This window comes from Microcebus murinus, chromosome 4 (genome assembly GCF_040939455.1).
Source record: "Microcebus murinus isolate Inina chromosome 4, M.murinus_Inina_mat1.0, whole genome shotgun sequence".
NCBI lineage: Eukaryota > Metazoa > Chordata > Mammalia > Primates > Cheirogaleidae > Microcebus > Microcebus murinus.
This window is the reverse complement of record NC_134107.1, coordinates 17866608-17885273: the sequence shown is the minus strand read 5'-3', so window position 1 is coordinate 17885273 and position 18666 is coordinate 17866608. Positions and strand designations below refer to the sequence as shown.

The 18666-nt window shown below is 37.4% G+C and overlaps 1 protein-coding gene and 1 pseudogene across 1 annotated transcript in view; one reads left to right on the top strand and one right to left on the bottom strand.

The window, feature by feature from the left end:
- Positions 1–1489: 1489 nt before the first annotated feature.
- Positions 1490–2283, bottom strand: LOC142870524 (olfactory receptor 5G25-like; annotated as a pseudogene).
- A 13164-nt stretch (positions 2284–15447) lies between these two features.
- LOC105861290 (fatty acid desaturase 2-like protein FADS2B) overlaps positions 15448–18666 on the top strand; it is a 46123-nt gene continuing 42904 nt past the window's right edge. The window contains exon 1 of the mRNA XM_012746678.2: positions 15448–15768. Within this exon, the coding sequence (XP_012602132.2) occupies positions 15448–15768 (321 nt within the window). The remainder of the gene's footprint in view (positions 15769–18666) is intronic.

Sequence of the window (18666 nt, the reverse complement as noted above, 5' to 3'; positions counted from 1 at the left end):
TTCAACCATTTTTTTAGCTTTTATTGACAAACAACACTTGAGAAGAAAAGTACACAAATCTTAGGTGCACTTCTCAGAGAATTTTGAGAATTCTGACATGGGTAACTACCACCCATGTCAGAAATAGGGCATCAATACATACATATTTGGTGAAATTGATGCTTTGTTGAGTAAACTATTAGTTCATATTTTTGCATTGCTGTTAGTATCCTATTTAATGGATGTTGCTCAATTGATTTATCTATTATTTTATTGTTAGGCATTTGAGATAAGACAATCCCCACATATTTTTTGGTTTTTTTCATGACTCTGGGGGCTTAGAGGGACTTGGAAATAGACCACAATCAATCTGGCAAAAAGTGTGTGCCTTGGAAGATCTTATTAACTTAGGCAGCAAAGAGTCACATGGTAAAAAAGTAACTAGTATTTTAATATATTCTGAAGGATGACAATTTTTTAAAACTCTTACAGCCCATAGCAAATTCCTTCTGACAAGACATTACATCATCTCCTCCTACTTTCAGCCCTCTTCATTCTATAAACACCTGCCTCGTAAAATGAAATGAAGAAAAATTTCATCAGGATCAGAATAAACTATCTTGCAAACTTTGCCCACTGTCCCAAAAAATCCGGGGTCCCTGTTACATTCCATTCTCTCCTTTCTTGAATTAGTTTTTATATTCCAGAAAAGGAACACAGAGAAATGCTTGAAAAAATTTATATTAGCAGAGGGGAAAAAAGATGCAATCAAATTAAGAAGTCATGAGCAACCCATTGATTCTTCATGGCTGTCGTGTTCATCATCTGTAAAATGGGAGTTAATGCTCTGCTTAACACATAAAAAGTAGTAAATAACAATAGTAGTAATCACAACTTTACTAAAGAACTGCAATGCATTCACCACTTTACCTGCAACAAGCATACACTTACAGTGGCAAAATGCCAATAAGTGGTTACTATCACCCACAGTGTATAGTGTAGTGAAAGTGCTTTGTAAAATATCTATTCCAAACATCCAGATAGTTTTAGAAGTTTCCATCGTTATGTTCTAACATGATAATTCCCCTTGTAACAATTTATGCTTTAAAAGTCTCAAGACCAAACTCAAAAAATTGAGGAAACTCAGCGCTCCTTAATACAAAACTGATGTGCAACTGTTAATTTTACTGATTATAATTTTTCCACATATTCCACTTATTCAGAATTTGAAAAAGAACCCATTATTTCCTAGTCACAAAATGTGAGAATATTTCCTAAATTGCAGGCTTGCTATAATCCATCCATCTCTGTTTAATGTTCCAAATCTCATTTCTCCTGGATGAGAAAATCAAATGGCATAATGCTCCTAAAGATGCCATGTGACTTATCAATGACACAGAGTAATAAAAAGTGAATTGTATCTTAAATGTAGGCCTCCCATTAACCAGTCCAGTGTCCTTGCCTCTGTATGTTGCCATTTCTCAATCCATAGTACAATTGGTATCCTAGGTCACCTATCTATAAGAAACTTCTTCCTTTTAATCTTTCTTCTGAATGAATGTTTGACGTCCTTATTTCTCAGGCTGTAGATAAGTGGGTTCAACATGGCAATCACTGATGGATAGAACAAGGAAACTCCTTTATTGATGCCTAGAGAGAAACTAGAGCTAGGACGTGGATAAATAAAGAAGAGTGTCCCATAAAGGATGGAGATAGCTGTCAGGTGGGAAGGGCAGGTAGAAGGGGCTTTGCACCTCCCATCAGCAGAGCGGATCCTCAGGATGGCCATGACAAGTAAGTGTAGGAGACCAAGATGATCACACCACTGAGCACTCCCAGGGCTCCAGGCAGGATGAAAACTACAAGTTTATTGACATGGATGTCTGCACATGCCAGGGAGAGAACAGGAAGCAGGTCACAGAAGAAGTGATTAATGGTATTTGGACCACAGTAGGGTAGGCAAAAGGTGAAACTTTTATGGGCTAAGGTGCTAATAAGACCCATGGCATAAGGCCCCACCACCATCTGCACACAGACCTGCTGAAACATAATGAGTGTGTACAACAAGGGCTTCCAGATGGCCATATACCGGCCATATGCCATGGTAGCCAGAAGGAAACATTCAGTTATTACAAATGTCGGAAAAACACACGACTGGGCGGCACAACCAAAGAAAGAAATTACTTTTTTGTCCGTGAAGATATCAGTCAACATCTTGGGACCTGTGACAGAAGAGGAGCAGACATCCACAAAGGACAAGTGGCTGAGAAAAAAGTACATGAGGGTTTGGAGTCGGGAATCCATCCAAATGAGAGTGAGTAATCATCCCCAAGTTCTCCAGAAGGGTGACAAGATAAACAAAGAGAAATACCAGGAAGAGCACAACCTGGTACTGGAAGTGATTTGTTAATCCCATGAAAAAAAATTCAGTGACCAAAGTTTGATTTCAGCAAGCCATTTCTCTGATTTAATCTGTTATGAGCAAGACAAAAAGTTTTTCTATGCAACCCATTCAGAATTAAAGGCTACTTAGTTTCACATCAAATTGAACTTTATGATTTCTTTAGGTTACATAGCAAAGGTTAAGAGCCAAGCCTTGAGTTCTATTTCTGGTGGTCCTGCTAACTCTTTGGTAACCAACTGGGTTATACTGAGTTTTCTTTAAACCACACTGAGCACTTCAGTTTCCTTCTTCGTCAAAAGAGGATTTTTGTACAGAATCAGAATTTTAGACCTAGAACTTAACTTTGCAGATCATCTAAGGCAAGTCTTCCTAACTGTGCTATGTTACCTTTCTAAAGACACCTGTCTGTGAACCAAGGATGTTTTGAGAAACATTTCATAGAAAAAGAGATTATGTAAATTCAATGAATTCAGGCTAATACCTATCCTCACTCCCAGTTAACAGTAAACATATTTTAACAATATAACTACCGCCCCTTACATAACTTAGTTTCTATTGCAACAGTTAGTCAAATTGCCTACAAAAAGGGAGGGAAGGATGACACAAGAGATTCTTTCATTGGAACAGAGATCAAACAACTCAGCATTGTCTTGTTTGGGACTCTTTCTCTGATTGGCCTTCACTCCCTCACACCATGGGTGTATGTGCCCATTAATCCATTCACCCCCCCCCCATTGAATGTTTAAGTTCATCAATGAAAGGGCTACTTCTTAAATATTGAGCAGGTTCTGTGACCCACTCAGTTTTCCAGATGTTTGAGAAAGAAAGACAAATATTTCAATAAAGAATGGGAGCACTCCTGGCCATTTATCCCAGAGAAGTGAAAACTTATGTTCACACAAAAACCTTTACAAGATTGTTCATTGTAGCTTTATTTGTAATAGTCCAAAATTTGAATCAAAAGTTCCTAAAATAGGTGAATGGTTAAACAAAATGTGATTCCATGGAATACTACTCAGTGACAAAGAGGAACAAACTATGACACAGGCAACAACTTGGATAGATCTCAAGGACATTATAGTGAATTGAATAAACCCAATCCCAAAATGTCCCATACTCTGTAATTTCATGTATCTAACATTTTCAAAGTGACAATATTATAGAAATAGAGAACATATGAATGGTTGTCAGGATTAGAATGGAGGGAGAAAGGGTGGTGGGGTGATTATAAAAGAGTAGCACAATGGAGATCTTTGTGGTGATAGAAGAGTTGTGTATTCTGATTGCAATGGTGGTGAAACAAATCTGCACATGTGATAACAAGATATGGAACTCTAAAACTCTACATGCACATAATATTAATTACAATCTCCTGGTTTACACGTTACGCCATGGTTACATGGGACGTAACCATTGGGGCAAGTGAATGAATGATACATCAGACCTCTGTGTGCTTACCATAATCTATAACTATTTCAAAATAAAAATTTAGAATAACAACACAATAAAAGAACAAATGAGAAAGGAGAAGAAGAGAAAATTAAGACAGAAGAAAAGAAGGAAAATTGAGGAAGGTTGGCATATATTTAGTATCTTGAAATATTCATAATGATTCCAACAGCAAAATCAAATGAAAATATTCATGCCTTGTGTGGCAGAAGAAGTACTAAAAAATGTCTCACAGCATTCCCCTCTGGTCAAAAATCTAAAAAGTGTTTTAGTTACCTGAAAATTCATAAAAGGAAGAGCTGCTGGTCTTTTGTTGTCTCAGACCCAAAGGAGCTTGGAAAAGAAAAGGCCTTGAGGGATGTAATTGAAAATTAATAATAAAATACTGTTACTTTAGTAATAAAATATTTCAAGAATTCTATATTTTGTAAACATAGAAACTCATCTCCATTCACTTACATTTGTATTATTTATTACACAATGAAGATAGAAATAGCATATTAAGCATTAAAACAAATTTAAGTTATGGGAAAAATTTGGAAGCCTGAACCTGGAATATATACATTGATGACCTCAAATAAACACCTCTGTAAACACAGGTAATGAATACTTATATCCTTGATAATTGCTGTGCTTTTGAAATTGGTATTAAACCTGAAATTCTGTATGAAACAATACTTATTGGCTGTGGAAAAGGCTATGAAGCTCTATTTTTCCCAGCCTTACCCAAGTCAAAGATTGTAATCGAGAAAAAACACAATCCTAGGCATGCAAGTGACTTTGAGCATGAACAGAATAAGAGTTCAACTCAGCTGACTCAGCTGTTTGTGTTCTACCCAGTAAAGCAAAGTATTTAAGACTCAGAGAAGCCAAGCCTCTGAAATCTCATATTCTATGAGCCCATAAACCTGCCAGTACATTCCATTATCTCTATGGAAAACACAAAATTCAACCAAAATGTGAATTTAAGTTAGATCATTGAAACAAACAAACAAAAAAACCACTAAATACTCTATTTTTACCAAGTTATTCTTCATTGTGGCCTTAGAGATGAAGTTTTCCCAGGCTACTAAACTCCTTTTTGCACACTTGGCCTCTGGAATACAATGTAGGTCTTCATGTAAATCACCTATCTGAAGAAACAAGTCATAGACTCTTTGCCTGCCTATGCAAAAGTGAATTGCAAAACCAAGTTTCTGGTAAGAAAATAAATTACCCAACAAATTTTCCTTCTTCTCAGCTTCTTCAGGTGTCCAAACAAGAAATAATAGAGTGGCACCCTCTTGACAATGGAGCCTTCCAATAGCATTTTTAAAGAGACTTCATTGACTCAATACTGCACAGCAAACAGGAGAGATTTTTCTAAAGAGCTCTTCAGTAAATTAGTGCCAACTCCCTCAAGGAACCACAAGCTCAGGCAAGCAGGTCCACAGGGAAGATATTAAAGTTATTTTTTTTTTTTTTGGACAGTAATTTGGTGGATTTTGGATTAACTGCAATTGCACATATTAATCTCTCTCACTCTCTCCCTTTAACAGCCCTCCAACAAAAAAGAGAGATATTTTTTCTAGAATTTCTCTAGAAATGCATGTTTGAGAACTATGAGAGTGAGCCCTGCTTCAGAGAGATTATAGTTAGAAGTGGAATCTGGGTACACAGCAGCGCTAGGGACCTAGTCATTGGTGCAGGAGTTCTAAATAGGTGAGTGGTATTTACTTACTGCATGTGGAACAATCTTCTAAGTGCTTTGAGAAAATTAACCTTTTCTTTTTTTATATATATCAGCATATTATGAGGGTAAAAGTTTTAAGGTTGCATATAATGCCCTTGCCCCCCCTTCCCCCCACAAATATGAGCTTCAAGCATGACCATCCCCCAGACGGTGCACATCTCACTCATTATGTATGTATGTACCCGTCCCCTCCTTCTCCATCCCTCCTGCCTAATACCCAATAAATGGGATTCCTACCCTAAGTGCTTTGAGAAAATTAACTTTTTCACATGACAAAAGAATCCAATTAAATGGATTAGCAGGAAAGCCTAGCATCTCCTACTATCCTTCCTCCCTCATTCCACTTTCTTTTCTTGAAACTAGTAAAGCAGGACTCTACCCCAGAATCTTCACTGTCTGTCTTCTTTTTGCTTAAATGATTTCTTTCTAGAGGTCTGCAAAATTCACTCCTTCGCCTTATGCAGGTTTCTGCTACAAGACCTCCTCATCAGAGAGGCCTTCTCTAATCATCCTTTGGAATAGAGTATGGCTAACCCACCTCAACTCTTATTAACTTTCTTCCCTTTGCCCAGTTTTATTTCTCTTCAAAGCAGTCACTAAAAATTAACATTGAATTGCTATTGCATCCACCCACCCTATAAGAATGAGCAGCAGTTTTGTAAGATTTTCCACAGTATATTCCCCAGCTTCCAAAAAGTTTCTTTAAAAGGACATGTTCAGTATATATTTTTATTGTTTTATTTTGGTAGAATTGGAGTGTAAAGTTGAATTTCATTACATGTATATATTATATCGTAGTAAAGTCTGAACTTTGTACCCATCACCTGAATAGCGTACATTGTGCCTCATAGGTAATTTTTAATCCCTCAACCCCTCCCCACTTTTGTATCTCCAATATTCACTGTACCATTCTGTGTGTCCTTGAGTAGCTATAGTTTAGCTCCCACTTGTAAGTAAGAACATGCATAACTTATTTTTCTGTTCCTGAATCACTTCATTTAGGATAATGGCCTCCAGTTCCATCCATATTGCTGCAAAATACATTATTTCATCATTTTTTTATGGCTGGGTTGTATTCCGTGGTGTGTGTGTGTATAAATGCACATACATACATACATACATACTGTATTTTCCTTATCCACTCATGGGTTCCTGGGCACATAGGTTGATTCCATATCTTTGCATTTGTGAATTGTGTTGGGATAAACAAATGAATGCAGGTAATTGATAAAATTATTTATTTACCTTTGGATGTATACCTAGTAGTGGGATTGCAGGATTGAGTAGTAGATCTACTTTTAGTTCTTTGAGAAAGCTGCATACTGATCTTCATAGAGGTTGTACTAATTCACATTCCCATCAATAGTGTGTAAATGTTCCCTTATCACCGCATCCATGCCAAACTTTATTGTTTTTGACTTTTTAATAATGGCCGTTCTAACTGGAGTAAAATTGTATTGCACTGTGGTTTTAATTTGCATTTTTCTGATAATCAGTGATGTTGAACATTTTTTCATGTTTGATGGCCATTTGTCTCTCTGCTTTTTATTTTTTATAATATTTATTTCAAAATAGTAGGGAACATCATTGTTCTTGTTACATGGATGAATTCTGTAACGCTGAAATCCAGGTTTTAGTGCACCCATTACCAAAATAATGTACATTGTCCTAATAGGTAAGTTTTTATCCCTCAACTACCTTCCACACTCCTCTCTTCTTAATTTCCAATGTCTTTTACATCTTGTTATGAACACGTATAACTCATTGTTGAGCTCACTTATTATTAAGAATATGTGGTATTTATTTTTCCACTTCTGAGATTCTTCACTTAGCATAATGTTTTCTCCAATTCCATCCAAGTTGCCGTCAAAGACATTATTTCATTCCTTTTTATGGCTGAGTAGTACTCCATGGTGTATATATACCACATTTTCTTTATCCACTCAATAATTGATAAGCACTTGGGTTGATTCCACATCTTTGCAATTGTGAATTGTACTGCAATAAAGATTGGGATACAGGTGCATTTTTGATATAATGACTTATTTTCCTTTGGGTAGATAGCCAGTAGTGGGATTACTGGATTGAATGGTAGATCTAGTTTTAGTTCTTTGAGGAACCTACACTGATTTTCATAGAGGTTGTATTGATTTATAGTCCCACCAATAGTGTATATGCATTCCTCTTTCAGTTCATCCACACCAACATCTTTTGTTTTCTGATTTTTTAATAATGACCGTTCTGAGAACAGTAAGGTGTTATTCTGCTGTGATTTTAATTTGCATTTCCCTGATGATTCGTGAGGTTAAACATTTTGAGGGGGAGGGGAATACTCATTCTTTTGTCTTATTTTTTTATTTCTGCATATTATGGGGGTACAAATGTTTAGATTATGTATGTTGCCCTTTTTCCACCCCCAAAGTCAGAGTTTCAAGGGTGTCCATCCCCCAGATGGTGTGCATTGCAATCATTGTGTATGTATGTACCTATTCTGTACTCCCCCTCTTATTTCTTTTTCTTTTCTAATTTTCTGATTAATATTTTTTTATGAATTTTCTTTCACAAATCTTATCACAACTTACAAAAACCGCCGATGGCATGCTTGGATTTGGTTTTGTCCTAAATTTCCCCTTTTCTATATAACTGGTCATTCTCTTTCAGGACAAAATTTTACATGGAAGCGTTCTTAATACCAAAATATATTCTTTTCTCTTTAATCTCCCATATCAGGAAAAAAAAACAAAACATCTTCACATCCATAACTTTCTTGATGTTTCTCTTCCACTTCCTGGTCACTTTTCACCTTGTTTTTTTTTTTTTTTTTTTTTCTAAATCCATTTTTAAATAACCCCCAAATGAAACAATTTTCCAATAATAATACATTTTTATGAGTTTTATATAAATTTTAAACCAAAAATTCTTTTCTTTGGTGCATTTTATATATAGAATTGCATATATCTACTGGAGTTATTATTCTTGGTAAAATTCTATGTTAATGAAAACCTAAGAAGCAAGAAACTTTGAACTGCCTGTCAGTCATGTATCAGTGTTTTATAGCTTAGAACTATTTTATTAATTTTTTAAAACACGTTTCGTTAAAACATGATTTTCTGTGAGTTAAATACCCAAGTCATTTAATTAATATGTATCATTTAACCTAAGAAAATGTCAATATTCTAAATTACATGTTCACCTTCAAATATTAATTTCATTTTAAATTTACCAAATTTGTTTATTTTTATAATTTTATCTAGATTACTTACGAGAGCTGACATAAAAGACAAAGCTAGTCACCAATTTAAATATTTTTTTTTGTAAATCATTTTTACAGTCTGTGAATGTAAGATGTTCACCTAAGCAAGAATCTTAAGTGAGGCATTTTTGTCTACAGCTCAGAAGATCCAGCTGTTTACATTGAACTATCAATATTAAATTAGTCTTTCTTACCAAGAGTCCCATAAACAGAGGTTTTGGCTGGGTTTATTGTTTCCTACCCTTTTTATTAAATGCTGACACCTTAAAACATCTAGCAGAGGCAAGCCATAGAAATGACCAGTAAAAACATAGGCAAAAACATATGGTGATAATTTGGGAGACATTTTTATTTTTGATTTACCAAAGATTTCCAAAGTTGAATTTATGTAAACTTGCAAAGTATTTAGACTCACTTACTTACCTTATGAACATGGCTTGATTTCTTAGCCAATTTGGTGCCATGTAGATTCAACATACACATGTACACACACATAAACATATCTATATATATGTACACATGTGCACAGAAATACCTAGTATTTTTTGCCTATGAATTCGAGCCATGAGATAACATTGTAAACTCACCACTCTGCTAAAGAGAGTGGGATCCAATTATGTCTGACAAATTGGTACTTTTCATACTGCTAAAGTTTATTTAACAAAGTAGGTAATCTAATGGAGCCTGTGAACCAAAGCTTTGGGTGACGCAGTTTCCATTGCAGTTTCAGTTTACAAAAAAGCCCATCATATCACTTTTTTTCTCTGGTTTTAAATAAGTTTTTAGTGTTTCCCTTTTCACAAGTACTAGCTACATTAAGAAGTTTTGAATTAATAATATCATACAAGTTGAGTTTTATCTCAACACCTGTCACTTAGCAACTGCAGATTCTAAATAGTCAGAAAGGAAAACGCATAGAGAGAGCCCAACAGACTTCACATTTTAATTATACAGTAGCAGACTCACCACTTCATCTCTGAATTTTCCTTGATGGAGCAACTTCAAAGGTTTTTAAAAAAGCGATTGTAGTAAAGTTTCTGTCAGCAGAGAGGCCAGAGTGTATTCACCATTTCAGGACAAACAAGATGGACTCCAGAAACAAAACCCAGAAGAAAACCAGAAACTCATAGAAAACTGGGGCTGGGGGACATGACCAGGCTGTCCCAGAAAGTAATGTGTCAGGAGTAGGAAAAAAAGAGGTAGTCACCATTTATTAGACAGAATTACAAGGAGATAGGGCAGAGGGCAAAGGTAAGAGAAAACCCCAAAATATGCACAAAACCAGAATTGACCATTACACTCAGATGTACTTGGACCTTTCTTGAAGGCCAACCATGGGCCTTGGACCCTTCTTTTCAGGCAGTCTGTTCTAGGTACCTTAACTGGTTGAATTCAAACCCACTGGGATGTTGTCTGGTAGAAGTCAAATCCACAAACGACTTGCCTACTGGGACTCCAACTCTCAAACTTTAGTCTCACAAGGGACATGTCTTTCCATCTCCCAAAATGAGTTCTCAGTCTCACAATGTGGCAAAGGGAAGGAAAGTACTAAGGGGCTTTAAATGAAGTTACAAGGTCAAGAGTCAGAGTGCCAGAAGAAGTTTCTCTGGCAGAGTCCAGGGGAGAGGTGAAACCTGATCCTCTGACTGCTAGGGTGATCAGTCTTGGGGAGTCAATTCCCTTAGAGACAACTTGCATGGGTAAATACAAGGCAACTCCGGAAGAGACAGAGAAGGAGAATGTTCTTGTGGTTGGTAGACTTCAAGTCACTACGTATTTTGAGGTTTATCCCTTCACCAGTCTCATCAGTCCCTTCTCAGGGACAGTCTGTTTGACCATGATCTGCAGAGAGTGACAAGCCTCGCACACCTCTAGTGATCACCTCTCCATGTGAGCCTTTGGCAGCCATAGGGAACACGTTCTCACAGCCTGAGAGGAGTTAGGATATTTATTATTGTCTTGTAGTCACCTTTAAGTCTAGTTACCAAAAAGTGAGTAGGAGGGGAAAAAGATGCCAAATGGGTCCCATCTGCGTCATGAGAAAATGACCTTATTGACACAGGCCTTTGGGTTCTTTGCGCAATAGAAATTGACCAGAGGCTGAATGAGAGTCACAGGGGAGGCTTTGTTGGGGCTTATGATGGAGCACAAGGGCAGCAGTGCAAAGGACAAAGCTTAGGATGGCTCCCACAGTGGAGTCTGGGGACAATTTTAAGGAGGCTAGGGGAGACAAGGGTGACATGTAAGCATGCAGAGGTAGAGATTATCTCAAGCTTGAGCAGTTTTAGTACATGCTTCTTCATGGGTCTCAGTAGCATGTTAAATCTCCACCCTAGGCATGATTTTCAGTATTATCATGAGGGGATAGGTCAGTGCAAGATCAGTGCTGGGGTCCATCTTGGTGCAGACCAGTCTTGTCTGGTTCCTGCAGAGGGAGTTTCTCCTAATCTTTGGGTAAAGAGGGAGTTTCTCCTAATCTTTGGGTAAACATCTGGTCTCTGCATTCTTGGATGGTACAATATAAGAGATATATGGCCTTGAGTTTTCTTTTATGGACATGTGCTAGATTTTGTGGCTAGAAAACTGGGTCTCAGCTCTCTGTAAATAGCTGATAATGGTGAGGAGCCTGAGTCCAAACCCTTTTCTCTGTCAAAAGGAACCAGTTAAAAAATGCAGCATAACATCCTCTCAGAAAAATAAATGTAACTACAAATGTAAGCATGTGAAAAGATATTCATCCATCTGATAAAATTGAAATTAAGACTATATATAAAAAGTCTTTCTCACCTATTTGATTTGTAAAAGCTCAAATTTTAACAAATTTGCTATATAGAGACATGCACTTTCTTACAGTGTTGGTAAGAAGGCAAACTAATTCAGCCCCTCAGTACAGTTGTGTAATATCTACCAAAATTATAGATGCAAAATGTCCATTGATATATAAATGGGTAAAGATAATATGACTTATATGTAAAATGAAATATTATTGAATCTTAAAAAAGAAAGAGATCTTGCCATTTGCAACAATGTAGATAGACCTGAAGGTCATGTCCTAAGTGACATAAGCCAGAGGCAGAAAGACTAATACAGCATGATCCTACTTATAAGTGGAATCTAAAATAGTCAAGCTCATAGAATCAGAGGATATAATGGGGTTGCCCGAGGCTAGAGTGAGAGGAGAATAGGGAATTGATGGCTAAATGGTACAGAGTATCAGTTATGCAGAATGAATAGGTATTTGAGATCTAATGTACAGCATTATGCCTATAGCTAACAATACTGTATTATACACCTAAAATTTGCAAAGGGGGTAGATCTTATTGTAAGTGTTCCTACCACACTTAATAATAACAACACTACTAGTACTACTAATAATACAGGGGGCAGAATGAAAATTCGAGAGGTGATAGATAGGTAAGATCATTGTGCCAAAGTCACTGATGAAGGTTTCTTTATTGCCGTCCCCTGGAATAGTAAATTTTTACACTCACTAATGTTTCATGAAATAGTTTCCCGAAAGACCATCACAGAAGTGCTTTGTAAACTTTTGTATGTTTCCCATGGGGTAAGTGAAAATGGAATCTCTTCATTGGTCTTATTTTGTGGTAGCTCTTCTTCTATTAAGGAAAAAACTTTCTAAGATGCGACTTGAATTTTTTTCTCAATTTGACATTTTCATTTGATTTCATTTACACTGTTTATGGGGTTTCTTTATTATATTTTGTGTTTTTGCCATGTGTAAGATGTTATTTTGCCTTTTGATAGGTTATTAAGTGAAGTGTCCTATTTTCATAAGTACTAATTTTGACAGTTGCTATCTCTGAAATTTCTTGTGACACTTATTGTTTTAGTTTTATTGTGAGTATACATCCTCATTCTTTCAAACACACAGTTTGGCTTGTGATTATCTTTCATATGTTAGAGCATTCTTTGTGAAGCCATGGAAAAGCCAAAATTCCTGTTATTTTTGACTATGAGTTCTAACATAGAACCAATGCAGTGCAGACAGCTTGAAATATCAAGGAAGTGTTTGGGAAAGGTGTGACTAATGAAGGCATAAAACAAAGACGGTTTGAGAAGGTATGTTTTGTTTATTTTCAATTCAAAATGAGGCATGTGGCTGACCTGAGATCAAGGTGGATAACGATGAGGTCAAAGCTGTAGTGGAAGCAAATTCATCCCAACATATGTGTGAATTAGCATCAAGGTTTGGCATTATTACTCCAACAATACTCAATCATTTGAAACAAATCAGCAAGGTAAAGTCTTCTATTAAACATCCTTTTTCAACTAAATTCTGCTCATAAAGAATAGCATTAAAATATTATCAGAATGAAAAACAAGGGGAAATAATCAACGGATACCATTAGCTTTTTTGATGAGTATTTGGTTTTCCAGTGTGTTTCAGCACTTCATCTTTATACAACCATTGTGCTGAATGCTTATGACTGTCAAAAAGAATCCATTTTTATCACAGGTAACAACATGGTGTGTAAATGGTTCACTTTCATGGCGTGACTGCAAAGAAAGGAAAGCTTCTAGATTATTTCTCTTCTAACATTCATTTAACTCATGTAGTTCCCATTTATATAGCTTCTTTACCTTGACACTAAGAGTCAAGGATTTTGGGAGGGCTCTTGACAGATTGTGTCAGACAACTCCATTCTCTAGCCTGTCCTAAGGGCTAGGAGCCCAGGTGACCAGGGTGTATAAAAGAGGTGGAGGCAGAGAGACTGAGCACCTACTCCAAGCAGCCTCCACTCTGTAAAGCATAAGCATGGGACTGTGTGCTTGAAAGACCCTTCACTTTTCATCAGAAGACCTGGGCTAGAGTGACTTTGGACCTTTCCCAGCTGTGAGATTTGGGCAAGACATTTCATTTCCAGGATCTTTGTTACAGTAACTGTAGGGGATGGAGGTTAGAACCTTCCTGCTTTGATGTTCTTAGTAGTTATTTATGGTCATCAGTGGTCCAGCCAGAACTTCAATCCAGTGGTATGTCTACCACTTTTTCTATTTCTAGGTATAGAATAACAATAGCATAATAAGCATATATTGCATACCAGACGCTGTCCTAAGCAGGTTTTGTGTATGAACATATTTTACTCCCACAACAATACTGGGAGGTACAAACACCTATAATTCTCATTTTGTGGATAAGGAAACTGAGGTACCAAACTTTGAAAATACACCCAACATGAGAGAAGATATGATGGAGTGAATAGTGAGAGAAGAAATATACAGCAGATATAAAGGATTTCAGCAAAATGTCTTACTCTCTGTAATCTCTATCCATCCAATGAGACAATGAAATTAAAATCTGTGAAATTTTCTCAGGGTATTAAATTCTTCATTGGCCTCACTGGAAGCTCAAAAGGGATAAAGTAAACTTTTAATAACTATAATTCTACCAACTGGACCTTCCATTAGAAATACTACTCCTTGGAATCTCAACAAAAGACTTGAGGAATGAGGCCCCTGATTGGATGAAGAGGTGAGGTGGTGTCAGCACCTCTCTTCTCCCTCCCCACCTCCCCCATTATTCTTACATTCTCATTACTTCTTACCGGAAACTCTTGCAGTGACCTGGTTGTTCTCACCACATCCAGGCCTCCCACACTTCCCAGTCTGGCCCAAGTCATCACCTATCAAGTGAAATTCTTACTAAAAACACTTTGTGCATAACGAGTGATAGGCGCACCATCTGAGGGATGGTCATGCTGGAGACTCAGACTTGTGGGGGGAGGGGGGAAGGGCATTTATTGAAACTTTAAAATCTGTACCCCCATAATATGCCGAAATAAAAATAAATAAATAAATAAATAAAAAGAAATTGAGCCTGAAAAAAAAAAAAACACTTTGTGACATAGTCTGAGGCTCTCCTACCAAATAAAATTATAGAAATCTCAAAATCTCTAATTATATTAAGATCCAATTACCCGCACTTAGCTTACACAGCCTTTGACCACCTAATGCAGAGATAGCTCTCATTTTATCAGAATTACTGTCTTCATTTATGCTGTAATTCAAAAATTATGAGCAATCTTCAATCCCACTCCATACTCTATATTTTCCCAATTGTAGTTATTACTTCATCTGGTTACTTCTGCCCTCATGTTCTGCATTGATGTCATCCTAAAGATGTTGATAGCTTTTGCTCATATGTTGAAATAACACATGCAAATATCTCCATTCAGAGGTTGTCAGAGAGCCAGTGAAGCTAGACCACCTCCTCACAGTGCAGGAAAATCACAGTGGCCAGAGCTTAGTCCCTCCTCCCTCAGGGCTGGCCAATTGGGCCAGACTATAACTGGCTGATGCTATTTACCAAAGGACATTGGTGAAGGAGGATGCTGAGGAGGAGGCCAGACAGCAGGGAGAGAAGTGAAGAGAGAAAGGAGGTCTAGCCTCCATAAGGACAGGAAAGATTCAGGACAGACAGAGAAGTTGAACCTGGAAAGCTGCTCACTACCAGGTCTGTGAAGAGACAACTTGGCTAAAAAGTGTTCAGTGCAGGGATCATACTGCAGGGGAGAGAAAAGGGAGAAAAGCCATCATCTTGTAGTTTAATCAGAGGCAAGAGTTGGACATTTCAAGAGTTGACCCAGAAATTCTAGGGATTCAAGGACAATGAAGCTCAAAGAAAAGTGTGGGCAAAACGGGAGCCTTGTGGGGAGGAGTCAGCCACACCTGGGTGAGGAGCATCAGGAACAGGAGAAAGCAGTGGCAAGTGCAGGGGCTAAGGACCATGTGAAGCAGGAGGCAAATGGGAAGCAGGAAGTTCCCAGAAAAAGCCTCAACAGGTACACCTGGCAGGAGATCCAGAGACACAACCAGGAGGCCGACCAGTGGCTGGTCATCAACCGCAAGGTTTACGATGTCACTGGCTGGGCAGACAGGCATCCAGGTGGGCGCCGGGTCCTGAAGCACTATGCCGGGGAAGATGCCACGGTAAGAAACTCTCTCTCTCTTTCTCTCCCCCTGACTCCGAGCTGCTGAGTGGCTGAGATCTTGGCTGTCTTCCCCTAAAGCATGTGGGGAATGTGTGCAGGCTCCATGGTCACTTCCATCCTCAGGAATCAATTTTTCGGATTCCTGTGAATAGCAAGAACTTGGACACAAATGAAGCCTCAATATCTGACTATTATCTGCACCCAGTTTGGGATGGGCTCGGGCATTAACAGTAAATATTCTATTAGTGTATTCTGGGTTTTGTTTTATTCTTACTGTTTCTTTGGCTTTGTTTGGAAGTGGAGTCACTGTCTTGTGAGAAGAAAGATGCAAAGAGGTAAATATAATATGGAGGAACAAAAAATTCTACACCTAAGTAGTTATTTCTAAGACTCTTACAATTGGAGTATCCAAAAGAAAGTAATCCATTCAGTCTGCTTCAAAATGTCCTGATTACTGGAGAAAGCCAAGAGTTACCTAGGCTTTGAGGGCTTAAAGAGCTCTTTTGCATCCTGCAGCACACTCGATAGGATACAGTGATACAACCCACTTTTATGGACACAATAAAATGCATCTCCTTGCTTAGACCTACCCAGGGGGAGGGTAACTATTATTATCATATTACAAATTAGAAAATTAATCTTCAAACAGGTAAATAATGTGTCACACAGGTGGCAGGTGTTAGTGCCACATTTTGATATCAGGTTGGATTGACCATAAAGCCCTATATACCTGGATCATTAAGAAAATAGCATTTTTACTGAATATTTGAAAAGGAGATCTCCCAAAACTGTAAGTGCATGTGGGAATCCATTTAAAATTGTTCCATAGGAAGTTTGTTTTCTTGCTTTCTGAACACACCGAGGTACAGGCCTACCATTTCTCTCAGATTTGATATTTTTAAAGCCAAGTTCAATCTTTTCTCCTGAAATATGCATGAGCTTGTAGTAAGGGATTTCCACATGCTGTGTAGAAAGGAGGCAAGAGTTGGACTATTTTACTCTCTCCTCTGTATCCTCTCTGGATACAGAGGAGAGAGTAAAATAGTAAAGGTGAATAGCATTTGTGCGAGAGTAACAGCAGAAAAATTAACAAAAAGAAAAGGAAAACTACAACAGACCCTAGCTATCCATCCCCTCATTTCCCCAACTCAGAGAAAATATGGAGGAATCTTTTCCAGTACGAGTCACAGAATCACCAAAGAGGCCATGATGGTGAGGACACGGGTCTCCACCCACCTTGGAAATAACTGATAGCCTCACTGGGGTCAAGGTAGCACAGATAATAAATCTGTAATTTGTTGGTTCTTTTTTTATCTCAGAAGTCAGGAAAATATCCTGGTATCATATCCAACTGTAGCAGAAGAGGAGGAATTAATGAATATAATAGAAACCATCAGGATATTAAGAACAAACATTTTGCCACCTTAGGATTCCTATATGATTTATCTGGGGGGAGACTTTTATTTTACATGACCCCACATTTAAAAAAAATATTATACAATAAGCAAATATTACTTTAAAAATTAAAAGCCCTAGTTAGAGTTTTTTATACAACAAAATGAGACCTTTTAAAATACTGTTCTGGTATCTAGATTTTCATGGGTTTTTTTGGTTTTTTCTTTTTTTTTAAAAAATTCAGAATATTATGTGGGTACAGACATTTTGGTGTTACGAAATCCGTTTGCCTCGCCCAAGCCAGGGCTACAGGCGTCTACTTCCCTTATACAGTGTACCCCATTTTCTATAGCTATGGATTTATCTTCCAACACCCTCTACCACCACCACCTTAACACCCCTACCTGACCAGCACCCAGTGAGTATTACTACCATGTGAACAGCTTAGTGTTGATCAATTAGTACCAATTTAATGGTGAGTACATGGGGTGCATGTTTTTCCATCTTTGTGATACCTCACTTCAAAAGATGGGTTCAAGCTCCATCCAGGATAATACAAGAGTTGCTAGATCACCATGTTTTTTGTAGTTGAACAGTATTCTATGGTATTCATATACTACATTTTATTAATCAAATCATGGATTGAACAGTACTTGGCTTTTTTCCAAATCTTTGCAATTGTAAGTTCTGCTGCTATAAACATTCAAGTGCAGATGTCCTTATTGTAGAAAATCTTTTATTCCTTGGATAGATGCCTAGTAGTAACATTGCTGAATCAAATGGTATTCCTATTTTTAGCTCTTTGAGGTATCTCCAAATTACTTTCCATGGGGTTTGTACTAATTGGCAGTCCCACCAGCAGTGTAAGAATGCTCCTATCTCTTCACATCCATGCCAGCATTTGTTATTTGGGGACTTTTTGATAGAGGCCCTTCTCTCTGAAGTTAGATGATACCTCATTGTACTTTTCATTTATTTTTACCTAATGATTAGAGATGTTGAGCATTTTTTATGTTTGTGGGCTATTAGTCTGTCTTCTTTTGAAAATTTTTGTTCATGTCCTTTGCCCATTTATTGATGGTGTTGTTTGACATTTTTCCTTGTTGATTTTTTTAAGTTCTACATAGATTCTTGTTATCAGCCCTTTATCAGATATGTAGAAGGCAAATATTTTCTGCCATTCTGTAGGTTGTCTATTCACTCTAATGATAGCCTCCTTGATTGTGCAGAAACTTAATTTGATGAGGTCCCATTTATTTATTTTTATTGCTGCTGTAATTGCTTTGGGTTGTTTGCATAAATTCTTTACCTAGTCCTATGTCTAAAAGAGTCTTTCCAACATTTTCTTCCAGCATTCTTAAGGTTTCACACCTTAGGTTTAAGTATGTTATGCAATGTGAGTTGATTTTTGTGAGAAGTGAGAGGTGAGGATCCAGTTTCATTCTTCTGCATGTGGATATTCAGTGTTCCCAGCACCACTTATTGAATAGAGTTTCTCATC